This window comes from Enoplosus armatus, chromosome 24, assembly GCF_043641665.1.
Source record: "Enoplosus armatus isolate fEnoArm2 chromosome 24, fEnoArm2.hap1, whole genome shotgun sequence".
Classification (NCBI taxonomy): Eukaryota; Metazoa; Chordata; class Actinopteri; order Centrarchiformes; family Enoplosidae; genus Enoplosus; species Enoplosus armatus.
Genome location: NC_092203.1, coordinates 8,536,940 through 8,558,636, shown reverse-complemented (window position 1 = coordinate 8,558,636; position 21,697 = coordinate 8,536,940). Strand labels below are relative to the sequence as shown.

The 21,697-nt window shown below is 43.4% G+C and overlaps 1 protein-coding gene across 3 annotated transcripts in view; it reads left to right on the top strand.

Moving 5' to 3' along the window:
* Positions 1-16,707, top strand: part of tns1a (tensin 1a) — a 78,861-nt gene extending 62,154 nt beyond the window's left edge. Inside the window, exons 18-35 of one of the 3 annotated variants that reach the window (XM_070930875.1) lie at positions 3,710-5,395; positions 6,299-6,379; positions 6,877-7,040; positions 7,390-7,534; positions 11,161-11,235; positions 11,924-11,950; positions 12,228-12,309; positions 12,558-13,120; positions 13,214-13,300; positions 13,559-13,687; positions 13,841-13,936; positions 14,023-14,100; positions 14,304-14,375; positions 14,664-14,690; positions 15,057-15,225; positions 15,772-15,840; positions 15,929-15,958; positions 16,144-16,707. In XM_070930875.1, the coding sequence (XP_070786976.1) occupies positions 3,710-5,395; positions 6,299-6,379; positions 6,877-7,040; positions 7,390-7,534; positions 11,161-11,235; positions 11,924-11,950; positions 12,228-12,309; positions 12,558-13,120; positions 13,214-13,300; positions 13,559-13,687; positions 13,841-13,936; positions 14,023-14,100; positions 14,304-14,375; positions 14,664-14,690; positions 15,057-15,225; positions 15,772-15,840; positions 15,929-15,958; positions 16,144-16,273 (3,710 nt within the window). In that variant the 3' untranslated portion in view covers positions 16,274-16,707. The remainder of the gene's footprint in view (positions 1-3,709; positions 5,396-6,298; positions 6,380-6,876; positions 7,041-7,389; positions 7,535-11,160; positions 11,236-11,923; positions 11,951-12,227; positions 12,310-12,557; positions 13,121-13,213; positions 13,301-13,558; positions 13,688-13,840; positions 13,937-14,022; positions 14,101-14,303; positions 14,376-14,663; positions 14,691-15,056; positions 15,226-15,771; positions 15,841-15,928; positions 15,959-16,143) is intronic. The other 2 variants (XM_070930876.1, XM_070930877.1) reach the window with 2 other exon arrangements.
* Positions 16,708-21,697: the final 4,990 nt, after the last annotated feature.

The window sequence follows — 21,697 nt, the reverse complement described above, 5'->3', positions numbered from 1 at the left end:
CCTTTCTCCTCAGCTATGAGGGTTTTGCTGTAAATGAGTTGCTTCCTCGAGTAAAACACCAGTTTATGTAATAAGGACCAATAAATGTGGTTTTACATGTTTTAGGTTATAAAATATGATTTCTGCAAACTTAAAATTACTGCTGATCTTTTTCTAAAAGCCATAACTTGTTGGACCAATTTCCTCCTTCCCGGCAGTAATTACACAATTATATCGTTATACCACAATAGCCTTATAATGTCACAGTATTGCTAAGACTGTTTTGGTCTGATTTTTGCAGGCAAGCAGCTCATCCCTTCTTTTGCGTTGAAGCGTGAACTCTTTCAACCCCAGTCACCTCTGCTGCCATCCTATATGTACAAAACATGTGTGTATACATAGTTGTTTCTCCCAGCTTACGCACATGCCATGAGTGTGGGGCAAATGTAAAGGTTGTGACCTTCCAACGCTTGTTTAGTAAGTTCCTGTCATGCCCAACATTGTTTGTGACTTCCGTTCTTTACTAAGTCAAGGATTACACTAAACTCGCTGGCCTCTTCTCCCCCGTTGGTGGGCGAGAGAAAATAGCAAGGAAGGCGTTTAAAGAGGCGAGAGTCACTCTGGAAACATTCGTACTTCACCTGTGAGTCAGTCACTCCTGTCTCCACTTTATCCTGTTGGCATACATTTATCAAATCAATAACAGCAATTTCACATGCAGGGATTGAGCAATTAAAACACAGGGAGAGCATTTTAATGATAGATTTTAGAGTTTTGGTGAATATACATCACTTTATTCTAAAAAAATTGAATGTGTTTTCTAAAATATACAAAAAGATTGAATGGATTTGGATGATTTGGATTTGGAAGATCAGCTTAAGTTGGTATTTGTGGGTCTGTTAGGTTGGTGATTCAGTGGAAACTTTTCAGGCAGCATCCCCAACAGCAGGCACCAAATTGAGACACCAAATCAAAAATAAATCAAAATGTTTCCTGGTAATACGATTATAATCACGATACCGCAGCAACCTCTTGGGACTCTTACCCAAAAAGCGTTGCTTTGTGCATTTTTAGTTTGTCTGTTCCTTTCTTTCCTCCGTGAGCCATGACATGTCAAATAACAGTGCTTGCTCCCCCGATTTAACCTCGGGATGGGGTTAACCAGCAGCTGGAAAAAGTGTCACCCTGGCAAACTTGAGTCGATTTTGCCACAGAGCACTAAAAGATCATCTTTTATGAACTAGAACAAGGGCATTCCCTGTTCTGTTAAAGGTCAGGCTGAGAGAGCCAAAGACAGATGGAGCTCAGCTGGTGGAATATGTAAACCATAGTTCTGTGAAAAGTCTTGAAATACTTTAGATTACCTACATCTTTAAAAAGTAATAAAATCCAGTTATTAAGGATTTATGTCATGCAGTGAAAGCTTTTTCTGCAAAAAGGTTTTCCTTTGCCTTGTAAGACCTGCAGATATTAAGGGAAAAGGGGGGGTGACCCTGAGTGAGGGGATCCCCTCTGATGACATCGCCAGGCAGGGGTGCTGCAGTCCCGGGCCGACAGATGGCGTGGGAGTTGTAGTTTGTTTGAAACGATGTCACAGGCAGCTGGGAGGTGGTGGTGGTGGTGGCGGCAGTGGTGGTGGAGTCCCTCCCCCGCTGCCGGGAACACCCCGGAGTGCCAGCTCACCCCTTTCAGCAGCTTCAGTGGTACGGCCCCGCCTCGCTCCAGTAAAGCACATGTTGGGTGATGAGGAGGCATGAATCAGAGAGGGCAGGGAGAGTGAGAGAAGAAGCCCAGAGGCAGAAAGCTCAGTCACTGAGAGGCTACCGACGGACTCTCCATGTACAGGCTGAAATCTGGACAACATTTGGCTTTTTGATCTCAATCTAATTGGCTGAGGAGACATAGTTCATCCTCTCTTGACTGTTTTGGGAAGAATGGAGTAAAACTTCAGAGGGTTGACTTCCGGTACAGGTAAGCAGGATGTTTCCGCTGAGTTTCAATTAATATGAAAATATGGAAACATGGAACATGGGTTGCATGCTTTGATTATATAATTGGTGGCAAGACAGAAAGCTTTTCTATTCTGTCTTCAAAATTTAAAAAAAGTTTAAATTATACATTCAAAATTTTGTCTAATTCCACACAAATTAAACTCAAGTCCAAACAAAATGTAGCCTTGCCATTTACTCTCATGATGTTACTCCCAGTGTCATCATTAAAAACAACCACAGGAACAAACTGTGTTTACAACTTCCTCGCCTGCCGTCTCCTTCTTGTTGCTACTGTGCCCGTGAGTTGTTGTTGACATGGGTTTTGAAATAGCTGCGGTCCGAATGATCCACCATCTGTCCCCAGGGGTTGCTCAATTTGGAACATCCCACACATGAGGCAGCCGCGGTCATGTATATATCGTGTATCACTTTGCAAATGTATACTGGAAATAGGAAGCCAGTGTTGGTGTATTATTTTCTTCTTGTAAGCATAAGTGTTACTGTTGCACATGTGATTATTGCATTTCATGGCAGCGAGTATAGTGTTTTACAGTATGAAACTGTGCCCTGGCCTAAAATTGAAGCACACATTGTATCTCTCACTGTGTGAATTACAGTACTGAACCTGACCTCTGTTTATGCGTCCATGTGCCACAAATGAGTATGTTTTCTTTTTTTCAACATTTAAACTTTTTAAAAAAACTTTTTTCATCACGATTGCACCATAAATTTCCAAAAATCAATTTCATATAACGCATGTGATGCCATAAGCTGGCGTATGTGTGGCCAAGAAATGTCAAATGAGTTTCTACACACTTATGATGCTACAAACAGATGGTTATTTTTCCCCCGTGATTAATGTTTTTAATTGCTGTCGCCAGGAAGAAGCGATAACTGTCCAAAGGTTTGTACTTTCCCTTTGGACTTCAAAATGAGGCTTTCTGAGACACTGCATGGCATCCAGTGTTACTGTGGAAGTTTACAGACTGTTTTGAAAGTTGTCATAGATAAAGTTACTCATCATTCCTTCATTTGAAGCACAGCCAGGCCAAAAGAATTTGGTTCAGTTTTTCAGGGGAGATGAAAACTTTTCCTGCCCCATTTGCAAACTTTATACACCAACAGATTATTACATATGTATATATACATATGTTACACATTCCTGTGAAATTAGAATTTAGTGGAAACTAACTTGATTGCGCAACATGTAGGCAGCAGTCTGACTCTGCCAGCATGATTCAGCAGCCAGAAATCAACCTGAGGAAGGCAGCTCGTCTTCTCCCAGTCCAACTCTGCGCTTTCAAACTGGCACTGCTCTTCTCTTTGGCTCACACAGACCAGCTGTTTCAGAGTGTTGGAAAGGACCCACCCTGGTTCACGTCAGACCATGTGGGCCCGCACTGACGCAACGTGACAGGGGCTTTAACCCTGCAAATTGGCTATTAATAGAGCTGGAGGGGCTGTGTTGCTGGTGGCTGAGCTACATGCAGAACCTCAGGGTAAAAAAAGACTGGTGCAGAGGGGGTCACTGTGCTTTTGATGTCGCGTGATGATTGGAGCCAATGAAACCTAATAAAACCAGTTTGTGCATGAAGACGATGATTTAAATCCTCTCAAGCAGGGGACTCATCTGAATCATCTGCAGTACTGAACAGTCAAACATGTCACTTTTTGTGTGTGATTGGAACTGCTTGAAAACATAAAAGTACTTAAAACAATCTCTTATGCATCTCTTTCAGATGTTGTTCACACCCAAGGTCCACTTGATGGAAGTCTATATGCCCGGGTCCGCAAGAAAGACTCCCTGGAGGGAGTTGTCACCATCAACGGCCTCCCAGTCCACGAAAACCCCTTGACCAATGCAGAGAACCCGTTACAACACCCCAACCATCCCCTCCAAACCACTGACCAGACCCTTCCTGTGACAGGCCACGCCTCCCTCCCTGCTGTCGACCACACCCTCTCTGTGAGCAGTGACTCAGGCAACTCTACCGCATCCGTCAAGACTGATCGTACTGATGAGCACAGCCAATCCGTGCAGAGTGCCGTTAACCACAGCAACCCTACAGCGACACACCCACCACTCAGCCCACAGGAGAAAAGAGAGCTCGACCAGCTTCTGAGTGGCCTCGAGGCACCAACTCATCAACGACAAGCCTACCTGTCCACGTCCACCAGTCCAGGAGGAGGTGTCCGACACCTGGTCCCAGCGCAGGTGCATGTCAACGGGGGCCACACAAGGCTAGTTGGCGCCCCCTCAACAGAGGAGCGTGAGACAGACATTCTTGACGACGAGCTGCCCAATAGCCAAGAGGGCAATAGTGTGGACAGCTTGGGCACGCTCTCATCCCTAGAGGGCCAAGCAACTCCAGCTGACCTCTACTACCAATCACAGACGCCCATCAGCAGGCAGAACGACGGGCCCTACCTTGAGAGAGGTGTTCTTGGGGAGAAGTTGAACGAGATGCCTGTACATGGAGTACGAACTCCCACGGCGATGCAAGAGATGTCTGTGGACTCTGCATCGCCACAGGGGGGATACAACAACTACCAGAACGGAGGAGGGATGTACCGTTCACAGTCTTTTGGGAATCCGCCAGCCAGCAGCCCTGAGACTAACCCTAAACTTATGCCCAGAGCCCCAGAGAGGAGCACCAGTAGCCGGGAGGCTGTTCAAAGAGGTCTCAACACCTGGCACCAGTATAGCCTCCCAGATGATCCGTTTGGCCCTCCTCTTCAGTCAACCCATAGCTTGCCCCATTTCCCCACCTCAGCCTCGCAGCGGGACATTGAGCAGTCCATTGAGGCACTCAACATGCTCATGCTCGACCTGGATCCGATCAACTCCCACATGTCCAAGTCCCACAGTGCGCCTCCTGGGGAGAACAGCCTCAATTCAACCCCGGTGCCCTTCTCCCAGACCCTCGCAAGACCCTCATACCAAGCAGACTCTGCCATCCACGGTTACAACAACTCTGGGTCTGTCAATAACTCCTTTCATCAGCCCATGCGGCCGACTGGGAGAGTCTCAACGTTGCCCAACCAGAGCCCTGTTATGGAGTCCCCGGTGTATTCTCCACAGAGGTCCAACGCTGGCTACCAACACCAAAATACCACCCCAACACACACCCCAGAGCCCTACCTCCACACACGCCAAGCAGCCCACCACTACCCCACAGATCCCCCCCCTAATTTCAACCAGCAGGTGCCAGTGAAGCCTGTGAACTCATACCCAGGCATGGGGGTCTCCCACTCCCCGGATCTGCAGGGTTCATCCCCTTATCCAGGCTACAGTGCCTCTTCCTCTCCTCTTCCTACACTCACCCCTCAGCCCAAGGATACCTCTTCTTCATCCTTGCCCAGAGAACAAGATGCAGAGGAGGAGACGCTAAACTTGGAGGGCCTGGTGGCTCACCGCATTGCTGGTAAGGCTTGGAGTTATTGTCTGAAGTGAGTGAGTGAATGGATGACTGAATGAATGAGGGAGGGAAGAAGTGAGTGACTGAAAAACGGTTAAAGACATACTGTAGCTTATGGGAAAAGATATTTTCATACATAGTATGCTTTGAAAGTATTAAGCTGTAATTTGAGGTTCTTCTTTTGTAAATAGGCTAAAATCACTTGTATGGTCCTTAAAATTATACATAGTCAACATGTGTGCATCCAAAATGCCAGCAAGACTCACTGGGTTGGACACTGGACTGTTTGCAGAGTTTATTCAGTAGTTTCTACTTCAGCTGGAAGCATCCTCAGGCTTGAAGCACCAAGCAGCACATGAGCAGTGCAGTTTTCAGCAGATTCATCATGAGGTGCCGCACCAGAGGAATGACCTGTAGTCATAAAATTAGCTCTGCAGCTGAAATAAAGCAGAGCTGGTGAGAGTGGAGATGGGATGAGAGTAAGAATAGCCAAGGCTCCAGCTTCCATGCATTGTCTGCATTCATATTTACCTTTATGTGAAACCATGTGGAAGCTCTATGGCGCCTCCCAGTGGAATAAAGTTGTAAATTCCTCCTATTTTTCACATGATGTAATCATCAACCCTATAGTATTAAAATCATTTCACCTTGCAGCTATATAACTTAATTGGACTGTGAACAAGATGTCATCTCATTTGACGATTATCTTTTCATTTTCTCTTCACTTTCATTAGCTCCATTTCTGTTCTGATTTTTCTTCTCCTTTTCTGTTCAATCCATCTCCCTGCTGTATGGACAACCCTTTCCACCATTGCATCCTCCTCTGCACATCTCTCACCTTCCTCCTTCACCTTTCTCCTCCACCTCCTGCCTTCCATCCACCACCCTGACCTCCCTCCCCGGGAACAGAGTACAACGCTCGTATTCGGGGCATCAGTGAAAGCATGACACCGCAACAATCTGACCGCCATCGCTCCTATTCCTTCTCTGGTTTGTCCACTTTCCCTCGCTTTTATTTTCTGACTTAGTTTCATTTTTTCCCTTCGTTTGTAGAAGCTTTCTCTGCATCCCAACCATTTTTCAACTTCTTTTCTCCCTGATTTTGTATTCCCTTCACTTCTTTAGAAACCTTTCTCTCCCCCTGTCTTTCTCTGGCTCTCTTGATGAAGGCAGGTTAAGGTTATATCCGGGTTTTGCTCTCACAAGTGGAGAAGAAACCTACATACCAGCTAATTACATACTGAAGGAGAAGCTGAGATTCTGTAGGAAAGTTCCTGTGTTTACTTTTCAGTTTCTTTACTTCCATGCATTTTTGCAGTATGTCAAATCAAAAGAAAATTCTTCTATCTTTTCCTGTGTAGGTTGCTTTTCCACTTTTGATGGTTTATCTTCTGGAAAAAAAAATGCAAAATATTCCTATGGTGTTGCAAAATACAAGAAACTTTGTTAAATATACCTAGTGAGTTGATAATTTTGGGGTGTTTCAGGGGTTCGCTCCAGAGGAATGACCCCAGAAGTGACGCAGGAGACTGGTCGGCGTCGGACCACCAGTGAGGGACAGTACCAGAGCGGCCATGATAACATGTCGACAGTGGATTCACCGGACTTCACGCACAATCTGGCCCTCAACCCGGGAGGAAGACCCAGAGAGGTCAGCATTCGGTTTTAAGGGTGTGAAACTAGATTGAAGTGCAGATTATTCAGCGATGAGCACCATGCTCCACCAGCATGCAACCCTTACACTGTTGGCTCCCAATCCAGTTAACCCTCTACTGCACATAGTATCGTTTTTAATTATACATAAAAAAAAATATATATATATATATATTTTTATTTTATTTTATTTTTTTCATCCTATTTTTTGGAAGAAAAGTGGATCAGAAATGATTTTATTTTTCTGTTCATTATGCAGTTGAACCAGTGGATGCATATTTTGATCTTGATGTCTAAATCACTTTTCTGGTGTCTCCGTATATACCTGTCTCCTCCATCTCCTTCAGGGTCCCATGCACAGCTACCGGGAGGCATTTGAGGACGACGAGGCGGATGGCTTTGCCAACAGTCCCACCTTTGGAGGCGGTGGTGAGAATTCCCCCCAGACCCCCAGCTTCCCCGTGTCGCCACAGACTCCTTACTTCAACATGTGTAGGTTCACCCTGCCTGCAGACCTGGGGCACTCTCCGATCTCTAAACACTGACTTCTGACCTCAATTACACTCTTTTGTCATTTTATTGCCTTTTAATTAAAAAAAGATATTGAAGTACTGAAAAGATTGGCAGGAAAACCCTGGAAAGAATTACATAATGAGAAAAACAAAAGAAATTTAATTGATTTTTAATTCAAATCGAGTATAGTTATACAGTAGGAAAAACATGATAAAATACAGCACAACACTCTACCAAAATATAACAAACAAACCACTAAAAACTAGGCAAATCAGTACCTGTCACAGCAAACGACATTACAGAAACAGTCAAAAATGCAGTTTAAGTTTAATTAAAACAAATTAACTGATAAACCAGCAAACGGTACCTCAAACACATTTCAAAAGGTAAACTCTCAGTAGCAAAGAAAATGTAATCTCTCCTCACAGTCATGAGCCTCCCATACACGTTCTTCCCTGTCACTTAGTCCAGAAGTATTTATCCCATTATGTCCCGCAGTAGGATGATTGGCCCCTATCCCCACTGCAGCATTAGTGACCAGTGTATAGTCTGTACCGTTGCTGCTCTTCATCCCTCCCCTCACGCGTACGGCCGCACACTTGTCTTCAGGACACGCAGGTTTGCCCGCTTGACCCCAGGCCTCGAAACTCAGCGGCTGCCCGTCCACCCACAGCCAGCTTTCGGGGAAGAAATGCAAACCGATCCAGACGTGGTCCGTGGTGTCAGTTTTGTGTGACTCTTTCTGGATCAGCAACATCTCTGTCTCTGACGCCACGCTGGCCAGGTCGTGGTGATGCTCCCTGCAGTACTGCAAAGCTTCCTCCCAAGTCTTTCGCTCCCTCACCACGACCACGCGGTAGCAGAGGAAGTGGCATTCTCGGTCTGGTGGCGAATCGTGCCACAAATTGTAACGTATCATGCCGTAGCCTTCATTTGGTCTGTTATCGGGCTGACCCCATGCCCAGAAAAATGTGGACACCCCCCCACCTCCTGACCACGTCCATTTGTCACTGTCTGTGGAATTCCTTTCCAGTCCTATCCAGAGGTAGTCCCAGATAGTCCCAGTAAGCTGCGTAAGTCTCCATGTGTCATGTTTATTACTGACAGGAGCCAGGTCTGTGTGAAACAGCCGACAGTACGCCTGAGCGCTATGCCAGGTCTCTCTCTTCTTGATGAAAACGTACTTTCCAAAAGTTGCAGACAAACTCAACAGGAGCAGGATGCAGGTGAAGGTTTGATCCATCACAGAACGACTGAGAGTCCTGCAGCACACTGAGGGCACAAAGGGCTTTTGAAGATGGAGATGCTGCAGCACACCCTTTGTGTTTTGCATAGGGTGGGCCCTCTCCTTCACTGAGCCGTTCTGTCTTCAGGAGCAAAACACACAGCTGCTCACTTCTACTTTCTGTTAGACCAGAAGATCTTCACATTTCCAGCTTAAGACGAGAGCTGAGAACAGTCTGCATTAATAATTTCCCCAATGTGAGGTTTTATTTCTGACTGGTTGGTCAGACAAAACAAGACATGTAAAGTTAAGCGTGAAAAATCCTTCTTTACCTTGAAAACATTAGTTTAAAATAAGTAATAATAAGTAATTTAAGTTAAGTTAGGGTTTAAACTTGTGGTAATGTTAGGCAGCTTATTGACACCGCACTTTTCAAAACACTCAAAAAAGGTGATTTTGAATTTGCTTCAGGCAAAACACAAGTGTCGCATGACTTGGCAGCAAACAACAGCACGGAGCAGGTGTGTGCAAATCATGTTTGTGAATGACAAGGGGAAATTGTTTGTCGTAGTGTCATGTTTGTCCTTGGAAAGCAAATCCAGAAAGGACAAATGTAAATGTAGTGTTTTGCGTTAATTTGATTCCAAACCCACAGGTGCAACATGTGGAGGCTTTAAACACATTTACATGTAGTGTGTTTGACTTTAAGTGAGCACACACTGTAACCTACTGTAACACAAAATACTCAGAAGAGTGATATAATCATTCTTTTTTTACATTCTTCTGTTTTTTAAAATGGCTATACTTAATAATCAAATATAGAGAAATAAGGACCATGGGATGGAGTTGAATAATATTATCATGCACTTGCAATTAGATATCTGTGAATTATGATGTAGCGTTTTCCATTGTTTTTTCTTTCGTTCATCACTGCAGTACATTAACGGCTTATTTGCAACCAGACAATCTTCAGCGTAAGATACAGTACATAACTCCGTGTTTCAGCAGCATTTAAAAGAAGAAGAAGTTTTTGCATTTCTGACCAGTGTTGCATGTCTTCTTGTGCCTCATGTCGGCAGGTCTGTCGGATTCTCGTAGCACCTAAGTTTTCCTTTACATCTTGTCTTTATTTTTGACATTTTGAAATCAGATACATTAGTCGTTCGACCAAACCCCTTGAGACATACAGTATCTGTTAGACTAGCTGCAGCACTGAGCACCCTGTTTGTGTTGACTGTGAGGATACGTTCATACCAGCCCTGCCCCCTCTCCTGCAGTCAGTCCTGAACACACAGCTGTTGCAGTAAGAATCTGCTCTGTGGCACAAACCCTCATATTTACCCCCCTCACCCCCCCCTCATTGCCACCTTAAGTGAGCACTCGTCCTGAATCCCTGTCATGCTGTTGATCTGGATTCTTTTGAAAGTGGAGGATTAATGAAACTGAAGAGTTCATTTCCAAAATGCCGGATTGAAATTTAAATTAAATCTAATATAAAAGATCCATATTTTTTTATTATGCAGCTAATTATCTGATTTTAATTTCACTTTTTCCATCACATACTTAGAGGGGAGGGGGAAAAAAAGATGGCATCTCATTTTGGAAATAAGTCTTCAGTTTTCGGACGACTTTCTTGTGTCTCTTCCCCCACCGACATTAATATGACCCCATCTTCAACCTTTACCCAGTGTTGTTGACTCATCCAGCCTCAATCTAACACGGAGCCGGTCACTGTTTGGGTTGCAGCATGTAATAACATTTTCATGATTACATACTTGTGTTGTGGATGTTCTTTGGCTCGTTTTCAGCTACAGTGTCATAATTATTTTGGGTCAAATTTAATTTTACAAGCAAATTGCTTTCGAACTGTTTTGAAAGTACCACAAATAAGAATATTAAATAAATGATTCTGGATTTATAGGTGGCACTGAGACCTGAGATTTACACTTAAATGAACTCTTTTCATTTTGTGGAGATTTATGAACCTGGTAAAAAAAATAAATCATTTGAGCTTCATTCCTTAGGTCTTGTGTTTTTGCTGGGATAGATGGACATTTAATACGTCTATTTACTTGTAACCCTCTGAATCAAGTTAATGCCTGGAATGGAAATAGTACAATAAACAGTTTGGTGTTTGTTGACCGTAAGAGACAGAATAATCTTGACGTTGTAAACATGTAAATCCACCATCTGATGCTTTGTCATGTAGCATCGTAATGATGCTAAAGTGAAGAATTGTGTCTTTTCATGCCTTACATCAGTTGTTCTACATCTTGCATGGCCTGTACGTACAGTTCTCGTCTCACTGTCATCATTGTCGTGTATATTTTGGTGTAACGCCCCTTTACATCCACCTTTCTCTCTGTCTTCTTCCCTGTAGCTCGCTCTCCTCCAGGATTGGCCAAGACTCCTCTGTCAGCGCTGGGACTGAAGCCTCATCAACACGGTGGATCAGGTCAGTTCACACACATCAAATACAGTTTATTCGTCTTTATTTATACTGTGTCTCGGTATAGAATTGACACACTGGGTTTCAGGAGCAAATGTCCCTCAGGTGAAACAATTATTCATAACATTTTAAAGGTTCAGTATCGACATATTCTCTCATAAAGATGTCATAGTTCAGGAGTTTCCACAGATAAAGAATTGACTACATTTTGTGAAAATGTGTATAAAATTATGTACAATACATGTAGGACATTTCCATTTGATGTGATAATGCAGTAAAAACCACACGTCTTGGGTTTGAATATTTCACTCAGTATAAACATCAAGCAGCTTCTTTCAAGAGTTGAAATAATAAGAATATTTGATACTGTCAGAGTGGAATTAGATTATTTTAACAACCGTAAAGCTACTTATGAGGATTAAAAGGTAGAAGAGTAAATGTACAGAAGCTCCCTGCATGATGTCACACTGTGGCTCTGCAGCTGAGTGAGCAGAAATTGAACCCAACACTGTGCTTGTTAGTGTCTGCTGCCCTCTGGTGCTCATAACTGTTATTACTCCCGGATATGTTTCCACTCAATGCGAACAGCAACGCACCGTCCAGTTCTTGCTTCACACTCAAGTTTGTCCTCCTTGTCTCCTCCTCTTCCACACATCTTCTTCTTCTCCTGCTTTCTGTCTTTCCTTGCTGTCAGACTCTGATTCTAATGATGGAGAACAAGGTAAGGGCATTTCTGTGGCGTCTCCTGACCTCCACACATTTTGTTTTTAACATCTTTGTGTTTCACTGCAACCAAATGTTTTCTTTTTCAGTTCTGCATCCCGGCTTTCCACAGAATGTTTGTTGTATTACGAATGACTTTTTGAGTAATTTCACTCCAACTTTTTGTTTGGGTCCGACGCCTGATAACTGCATCCCATTTTGTTCTGGACAAAAACTGTTTTGTTTAGACTGACTGTGTGTGTTTGTCTGTGTGTTTGATGCTTTGGGATCCTCAGATAATCGCAGTTTTGGCGACTCCAGAGCACAAATGTTCAACACTCCTCTCTCCTCCAGCAGTCCCGTCCACAGTGCTGATGGGTGAGTAGCCGTGGAAGGCAGAGATTGTTCTTATACATTCAGAAGTGATCGCATAATCAACCAATTATGTCATACTGAGCGCAGGACAAAGCCTGTGGCATACTGCTCTGTGCATTGATTGGTTGTGATGTTGTCGTAAATACAGGACCGTCAAGGTGTTGAACCTGCATATTTAGTATCGAGGACAGATACAGATGGATAATAATAATAATAATAATAAAGTCTATTTTTGCTTTTTTTATTTGTAGGAGGAGGATTGGTTCTTCAGATGGCGCCCCGCACAGCCCGGCCCCCTCCTACCCCCACAGACCCGCCTCCCCTGAGGGCTCCCAGGTCAACATCATGGGGGTCCACACCGTCCCCGGCAGCCCCAACACCCTCCACCGCACAGTGGCCACCAACACGCCACCGAGCCCTGCCCTCCAGAGACGCCTAGGTCAAGCCAGCCCCTCGCTGGCCAGACACCCGCCTCCAGCTGGTGGCAACATCCCCTCCAGCCCTCTGATTGGCCGAAACCCTAAAACAGCAGCCGCCGGTGTGCCTCCCAGCCCTCTGATGGGGCGGCGCACAGCAGCGAGCGGCCACAGCACACCTGATGAGCTGGGGGCCGCTTCTCGTCAGGGGAGCGCCCAGCCGCCCTCCACGCCCGCCTTCCCCGTCTCCCCACAGCTGCCGGAGAAGAGACACATGTCCAGCGGAGACGCAGAGAGGACGGACAACAAGAACCTGACGCCCACACCGGCCAGCGGTGGCAGCACGCCAAACCTGTCTGGCGCACACACACTCCCAGACATCTCAAAGTCCATATATGGTGAGACGCTGAAAGACGAGATGATGTTTTTAGCTCACAGAAGGTTTGTGTCCTCTACAGTAATCTTTTTCCATGTCTCTTCGGTCCAAACAGATGGTTATCCAGACATTAAGATGAATGTCAAGTTTGTCCAGGACACCTCCAAGTACTGGTACAAGCCAGACATCTCCAGAGAGCAAGGTGAGATATTTCAAACAACCCACTGCCATGAATTTATTGATCTCAAAGTGAAAGAGCGTAAAATAACAATGACTTGATTGTGTATTCTCCTTTCATCTTCTTTGCCCTTCTGTTTATCCCCTTTTTGTCCTCTCGCCCGTTTTATTTGATCAATGACTCTCATGACCCTCGTTTTGTTTTCCACTTCTGACTCATCCTCCTGCTTCTTCTCCTTCTCCTTGTTCGCCTCCTTGCTCTCTTCCTCCCTCCTTCTTTCAGCCATCAATCTGTTGAAGGACAGGGAGCCCGGGGCGTTCATCATCAGGGACAGCCATTCCTTCCGCGGAGCCTACGGCCTGGCTATGAAGGTGGCCTGCCCGCCCCCAACCATCCAACAGAACAAGAAAGGTAAAGAAACAAACTTTGGCAGCGTAAATGTTTATTTTGAAGTAAGAACTGGTCCTTGTTCTGGCAAAAAGGTGTGTTTTTTTTATTAATATCCAGATTAGGAGATGATATCACACTTCATTGGGTAAATATTTGTATAAATATTTCTTCCAGTTGGTGACATGACTAATGAGCTGGTGAGACACTTCCTAATTGAGACGAGCGCCAAAGGCGTCCGTCTGAAGGGCTGCCCCAATGAACCCTACTTTGGTGAGTTTATAGCTCTTTGTGATGTCAGCATTTGATTTGATATCAAAGTGATCCATTTTAACGGAGAGAATACTTTGTGTTTGTAGGTTGTCTTTCTGCTCTGGTGTACCAACACTCGATGACTCCACTGGCTCTGCCCTGTAAGCTGATGATCCCCACCAAAGGTCAGCTTCGCCCTCGTCTTCATTCCTTAAAACAACAACAGTTTGTTCATGAACATCTTGTTTCCTTGCAGTATTTATAGATGAATGTTAATGGTGTTAATTGCAATTTAAACAACCGTTTGTTTGTTTGTTTGTTGTAATCTGAACTGCAAAATTGTTTTCTGACAAAATTGTTCTTCTTTATTCTCTTCGGTCACTCACAGACCCGAATGAAGAGGCGCTGGAACTTGCCACACCGACTGATCCTGTTGTCGAACTTCTGAAGCAGGGAGCAGGTAATTTTCAATTCAGCCTCCATCACTATATCAGAAAGCATCCATGGATATTCTTACCAGGGACTCTCTCGCATCAAGATGAGTGACAGAAGATTGACAGAATGACAAGAAAAAGCGGAAGAAATAGTGCTGATAAGTTGTAGTTCCGCGTAACTTCCAACAGCTTAGAGTATTAAGTTGACTTTCCCAACAAAAAAGAAATAAACTATCCTTGAAAACCAGAATAATCACAATTCTAAACACATTTTGTATGGTTTCTACTCACACATTGTCACCCTTACCTTACAGTTCAGAAGGTCCCTGAGGACGCCCACGGTAAATACTGGCTTGCAATGCTCTGCTCCATCATGTGAATGTGGTGATGCCTGCTCTCACAGAAACAATGCTTTCATAGAGTTACAGTTGTTCCTCCATTTTTTATTTGCATCTAAGAGCAACTTTAAAAGAAAATTCTGAAAGTTCAAATGCATGCAGAATAATAAAAATGAGTCAATGAACTACTGATTCCTAAATGTGAAAGTTAGCAGGTGTGCGGTGCATGAGAAACACCACAGTCTTCATTGTAAGCTTTTCAGACACTCCTCACTGCAGCCTCCATCACCTCACAGCGAAGTGCATGCACGTTGTTTTCTTCCCGTGTCTGTTTTTATTTATCAGTGACTCTGTTTTGTTTACTTCTAGCGTGCAATGTCCTCTACATCAACTCTGTGGACATGGAGTCTCTCACGGGGCCTCAGGCTGTTGCCAAGGCGATCAGTCAGACACTGGCGACCAACCCTCTACCTGATGCGACCACCGTCCACTTCAAAGTGTCGACGCAAGGCATCACGCTCACCGACAGTCAGAGGAAGTGAGTCAGCACGTGCATAAACTTCTGACTTCCTCTTGAGATGGCAGATGTGTTGTTTCTCACAATTTTCTCGCACATTTGATGACGTTTTTGGGTTCAGGATGAGATAAAACTGGCGAAAATGTAGCCTGAAAAATCAATGAACCTATTGTCATGATTACCATGATGATAAAGATAGAAAATCAGAGGAGAAACCCATGTTTACCCACACAGGATTTTCTTTTTTAAATCATACTTTGGCGACCCCAAGTGGTAATCTGGAAGAAGACACTGTGGCAGACAGCAAAACTGAACCAGAATCAGGTTTTCACATACAAGGAAACATAAACATATTGGGAGAAAAGATAAGAGGAAAAAACTACAAAAGTCAAGAATCATAAATAGAAAACTGAAAAATGTACAATTAAAAATATGTAAAATATATCTGTTTGTAAAATGAAAAGAGCTGCACGGTACTGAGCAAGGAATGTGCAAATATTCACAGTATAAAATATAAAGAATATGTGCAATTTGCACTGAGAGTGTTCTTCATTTCTATTCCTGCAGACTTTTCTTCAGGCGACACTATCCCATCAACACGGTCACCTACTGTGACATTGATCCCCAGGACAGAAAGTAAGAAACATCATGTCCCAACATCAATAACAGAAAACTACTTTTTGATTGTTTCAATTTGATAAAATTCTTGTGTTTCTTTCCATAGATGGGGCAAAGAAGGAGGTGGCTCAGTGAAGTAAGTTGAAATACTTTATAGTTATCGTTAATTGTGAAGAAGGATGGGGATAAATAGACATTTCTTGTATCTTTAGAAACTGATTCACCAACCAGATCTACAAACGTCTGGGTGTTATTAGAGTATCAGCAGAATACTAAATACATATGTAGCTAACTGCAGGGTATCTTTCTCGATCCCACCAGGCTTTTTGGATTCGTCGCAAGGAAACAAGGAAGCACAACAGACAATGTCAGCCACCTGTTTGCTGAGCTGGACCCAGATCAGCCCGCCTCCGCCATCGCCAGCTTCGTCTCTAAAATGATGAAGCGGTGAAACCCCAAACGTCCAGATGGCTGTGGCCATTTTGAAATCTTCCTTCGTCATTGGTGTCTTTTTCGCCAGGACTCGATGATGTCCTTTTTTTCTGTTTCCTGTCGGTTTGTTTCTCTTTCCCTTCTCTCTTCTTTTCTCTCTGCCTTGCTGGTTTGTCTTGACTTTGGTCTTTTTTGGAAGAGTCTCTATTTGAAGGATTTGGTGTGGATCCAGAGTGGCGCTAGTGGATGTGTGGTGTGGAGCTGTGAACGTGACAAACACGGAGGCCATTGAAGGGGAGAAATTTACTCACAGGGCTGACCTGTGCTAGAAGAAAATGCTAGCTAAAGACTAAAGGAACAATGCTAAGTTCAGTCGGGGAACACGTGAGGACTCGTATGTTTCAGGGTTTTCTGTTGTCGTTTTTGTTGATTGATTTACCAAAGGTAGTTGCAACACAAGTGCAAGAATGATGTAGCTATTAAGCCAATATTATTTCCTCTTTTAAAAAGATGAAGTGTTGAACAAAAAAAAAAAGAAAAGAAATACGGTTTCTTCTTGAACTTGTCTTCAGGAAAAAAGTTGGCCTTGATGGCTTTTAGCAAAACAGTGTCTGAAGACCTTATGCATGTTAGCTTGATCTTTAAGCTTGGTTCTTCTACCTTCCACAAAAGTCATTGTGAAATCCTTAGAGTGGTCATATCCGGGTCTGTTGTGTGTTGGAAAGGGCTCTGCAGTGAAACAACGACTGATCTAAACTGCGCATAGCAGACCAGACTCAAAAAAACCCGCCACGCTAAGGTCACCGCACTTTGTGTCAGTGCAGCCTCACTTGCATCACCTCGGCCTCCCGGTCCAAGCCTGATGTCTCTCTCAAAACTCGCTTGTTGGATTACTTTCGCCTGAAATCAGCAAGCTCCTGATAGCATGGCAGACAGAGAGAGGAAGACTGTTTGTCCACAAGATGGCGCCACTCATTCAGGCTTGGACCCTGCCCCCTAGACTTGCCCATCACCAACTGCTTGCAGTAGTGGATCTGTTGATAGACGCTGCCACTGAAACACACTGGAAATCACCAGGGACTGGCCCCCATGACCTGGACCTATGCACTGTTCTTTATGCATGTTGTTGTCCCAAAATGCACCCTCCCTCATAGCTACATTCAACATCACTGAAAACATTCTATGCTTTGTGCTAAAAACGACTTAAAAACCTTTAGACAAGTACACCGAGGTTGTATGACTTGTCAAAGACTGCATGAAATAGACAACATTTTTGTACTCTTCTCGGAGTCCTGAAAAGAAGTAGACAACCCATTGTTGAAGTAGTCACATGATGGTGAGATGCTATATTTTTACTTTTTTTTTTTCTTTGTTTTTGGTCCATTTGAGCCAGGGTTACCTTTCACTGTATCAAGGACAGTCCCGTCTTTGGGGTTTTTTTCCGTTCCACAGTGTCGTCAAAATTTTACATTTAGATACCTTTTAGGGCAAAGGAAAAAAAAGAAAAGGAGTTTCCACACTGTGCTCAAATGCCTGCTTGTTGAACACACGCTCAACCATTCACAATAAGCTAAGGAAAATTGATATTGATATAAATGTACATAGATATACTACTTTGAAAGGTGACATAGCGAAAAAGTATTTATTTTTGTTGCTTTGGTCCCTCATGATTACTCATATATACATATATTGTACAGTCTAGATAAAGAAGATTACCTAATGGGTTGAGAAAAAAAATATATACTTATTTTGGCTAATGATTTCAAAGTCTGATGATTTTGAAATGTGTTTGAATATATGGTGTACATTACTTTGTACATGTATATGTTTGTTTTTCGGCTCGTCATGTTTTTCATTTTTGCGTTCTCTCAGAACGAGGTAGGGCATGAATGAGATAGAAGCCAAGAGTCTGAATTGCATGGACAGAAGCATTCGAGTGTGTTTCTGCTGTTGAAACGCATTCATAGAAGCAAATGCGTCGTAGCTGTTAGATCTTAAAGGTAAAGACATGCCGATTTTAGCAGAGGGAAGCACGAAAAAAGTTCAGCAGCCAACCTCAAATGCAATATGAAAACAGCTGTATGCACCCATGACAGTTACAATTATAATTTTGCCAAAGATTCAAACACTTTACACATCTATGCCAACTGGCTGCATGTCGCTTTTTATGTTCAACCGCAACTCAGTTTCCATTTTTTTGTGTTTCACACACCACGCTCAGCTTTAGCAGCAAATTTAAGAACGCTCCACCAGCCGGGACACAGAAATTAAGAGTCATGTAAGTTACACGGGGGTCCGTTGCATTTATACAGCGAGACATTCAGCTGCAGATGATGAAAGCATGAACTTTTTTTTTTTTCATTTGTTTTTACTGGTGTCTCAATGCTGTGAAAATGTGTCCAGGCCTGCTGTGCCCCAATTGGAAGAGTGTAAACAAAGCACTTATATTCACAATACCAAAAGAGGAGCGACATAAATTCCATATTTGTCAGTGCTGGAGGTAAATAAAGTTGGACGTGTCTCACCGCGATGCTAAAGCTCTGCAGCTGCAGCTTTGTCAGACTGCCAAAGGTGTCTTTCTCTGGCCCTCTCGAAAAGTCAGTGATTTATTTATTCTTATTTATTCTTTTTAATTTTTCCTGACATGTTTTAAAAATAAAAATCTCGTTTCATCGCCACATTATCACATTATCGCAGTTTTAACGGTCAGTGTTAACGAATGGAGGAATGTATGGTGGCGCTTTATTGAAAGCAAAGAGGTACAGTGCACTCAAATCGACTGCTCGCTAAGCTTTATGCCATTTTTTTGTCATTTGGAGAAAACAAAAAAAAAAAACTAAAAATAAAGGTTTTCTAAATTAAAAAACAATAAAAAAAATTGCATTGTACCTGTTGGCTTTGAGTCAAGAGTCGCCTTGTTTCAGTGAAAAAGAAGTGATCTCTGTGACCCCGATGTACAGATGGGACTTGATGTATGAATGTGCTACTATGGATGTACAAAAGGGTCTCAGATTTTGTTTGCGCTTATCATTTACATTATATTGCCATGGCTTACCTGTTCCTAAGGAGAAAAAAAAACATTAAAGCAATACAAATCAGTTACATTAAAGCTACATGGGGTGTTCATTTGGTTTTTGTGACTCGATAAATTAGTTTATATTCTACAGTTTTTGTTTTCCATTAGTTTGGGCATCAAACATCACCCTCACCCCTTCATCATTCAGCTTCTCTGTCAGGTGTGCAGCTCCCGGCTGAGATCGCCTCGTTAGGTTCAACACGTAACGCCTTGGGGATGCTGATTTGATTGACTTGGTTTAAAGAGTTTCTGGCTCTCAAAATGCTGCGTGTCCCCCCTCACGTTAGGAGATCATGACAGTGAATAAAATGTGGCATCAGATTAAAGCAAACGTCTGGTCACAGTTAAATAAGAAAAATCTCTGTTCAAAATCAAAACCTTCTTCTCATATGAAACAACTTTGCATAAGAATTGAGGAGCTGAAGGCACATGTGACCGTTGGTTCACCCGCTGCCCTCCTCACCTTATTTTACTGTCAAACTACTGCCTGTTTTTAGTTGGTGCTTCCCCCCTGTAATTCTTTTGTGGTGGCTGATTTATCTCTTTTGTTCCTGTTCATTATTTGCATTTTAACACATGCCAAGCTGCAGGTGACAAAGTCAGAGCACGCAAAAGCCTCAACTTGAAGCAAAAGGCCTTTTTTCACAGAAGAGACGTCACACTCGAAGAACCGCAGGTGTAAACAATAAAATAAATGATGGCTAGATTCCATTTAGCTGCTTCAGTTTCAGGGTCCTGGTATTGTGCATGTTGGCTCACTGTGCAGAACACATTATGATATCAGTGATCGATAATTTCACGTCTAAATAAGTCCTCCAAAAGGCAAAAACATGCAGCATTTTTCAATATTTATTGATCTGAGGTCAAGTCTTGGCGCCTTTTTGGCGTCCCACGGCAGACGAGTCCAGTTTGATTCGCAAGTCCTCATTTTTGTGACTCAAGTCTACAAATCTGGTTTTCTGTTGTTTATCTTTTTTTATTCTGTTTTCTAGTGAGTTTGTTTGTGGTGGAACACGTGCAGAGTCTCAGAAAATAACTTTTTGAGCAACTTACTAATTTGGCAGTGGGGAACAAAATGAGTTTCAACCACAACCAGAAAATAAAATACTCCAGAGCTAAACTATCATACAAGGGCAAACAGATTGATGGCAGGTGTGTTTGTGGCTGAGCCACTTGGGGAAATCCAGAGTCAACAAGGCAGCTCTCCAAGCAGTAGCCCCGTCTGTTTGTTTGCTCTGTGTTTGTTTCCAAGTTTCAGGCCCGAGCTTCACCACGCCTGAGACGAGCGAGAGTCAGCGGCAGGAGAGACGGAGACTGGCAATAAAGAAATATAAGCAAAACTCTGTGAGGTTCTCACGACTGCAGACAGTGTTCAAACTCGCAAATATGCATGACATACTTCCCCCCTGAAGAATTACGTACGCACTGTCGCTCTCTGCTTCGCCGCGGCACATTATGAGCTGTAAGGGAGGTACACGCTCCCACCAAGTGCATCATGGATCTCTTGGCTGGGTCCTGGCGTAGTTCATAGACGCTATTACATATGCATTTACCCTCAAAGTGGACAGACGTAAAGGTAACAGGCTGCGGATGGAAGGCCTGTTCCGGGTCCCGTCCGCAGCCACCGTGACTTGATTTGATTTGACAACTTTATTTGAACAAGGAAATCCCATTGACAGCAAAGTTTTCTTTTACAAGAGATCCCCTGTGCGCAGAATACGTTTTGCATTTCAATAACATGAAACAGAGAGAAAACAAAGCAAACTCAAAACATAGAGTCTGTCAAGGCAATAAAAACACAGCTAAAAGTTCAGACGTCAGATCAGCGGCACAGCGGTTAGCGTCCGCCCTGATACCGGGTGGCTTGGGGGTTCGATCGGCGGCCAGTTCATTGAATTAAAAATCAGGACCATATGCCTCTCGGCTTTGAAATCGGCTTTGAAGGAGGAGGGAGGTAAGCCGCTGCGATGGAATGACGTCCAGTCTCAAGGTTGGAGTGCTGAAGGTGTTTGACACCAAAGAACAAGCGGCAAGTGAAAGAAGTATCAAACGTTTGTGGCCTCTGATCTACCGAGGTTCAAATACACCTGACGAAGCCTTTTTAGCACTTTCCTCGTCAACTAAAACACAAGCCTTTCTCCAGCTTGTCTTCAGTTCCAACAGATCTGAGCGATAAAACCTTCGATTGTAAGGAGTTAAATAGCCATGGACAGATTTATTTTAGGCACAGAGTAATGTGATGTCTCCTTGGATTGTCTTGGAATCCTTTAATATATGATCAGTCCTCTTTAAATATGATGAATTGACTAAATCAGATTCATAGATATGTCGTGTTAAACAATAACTTGACATCTTTAACCAAAAATT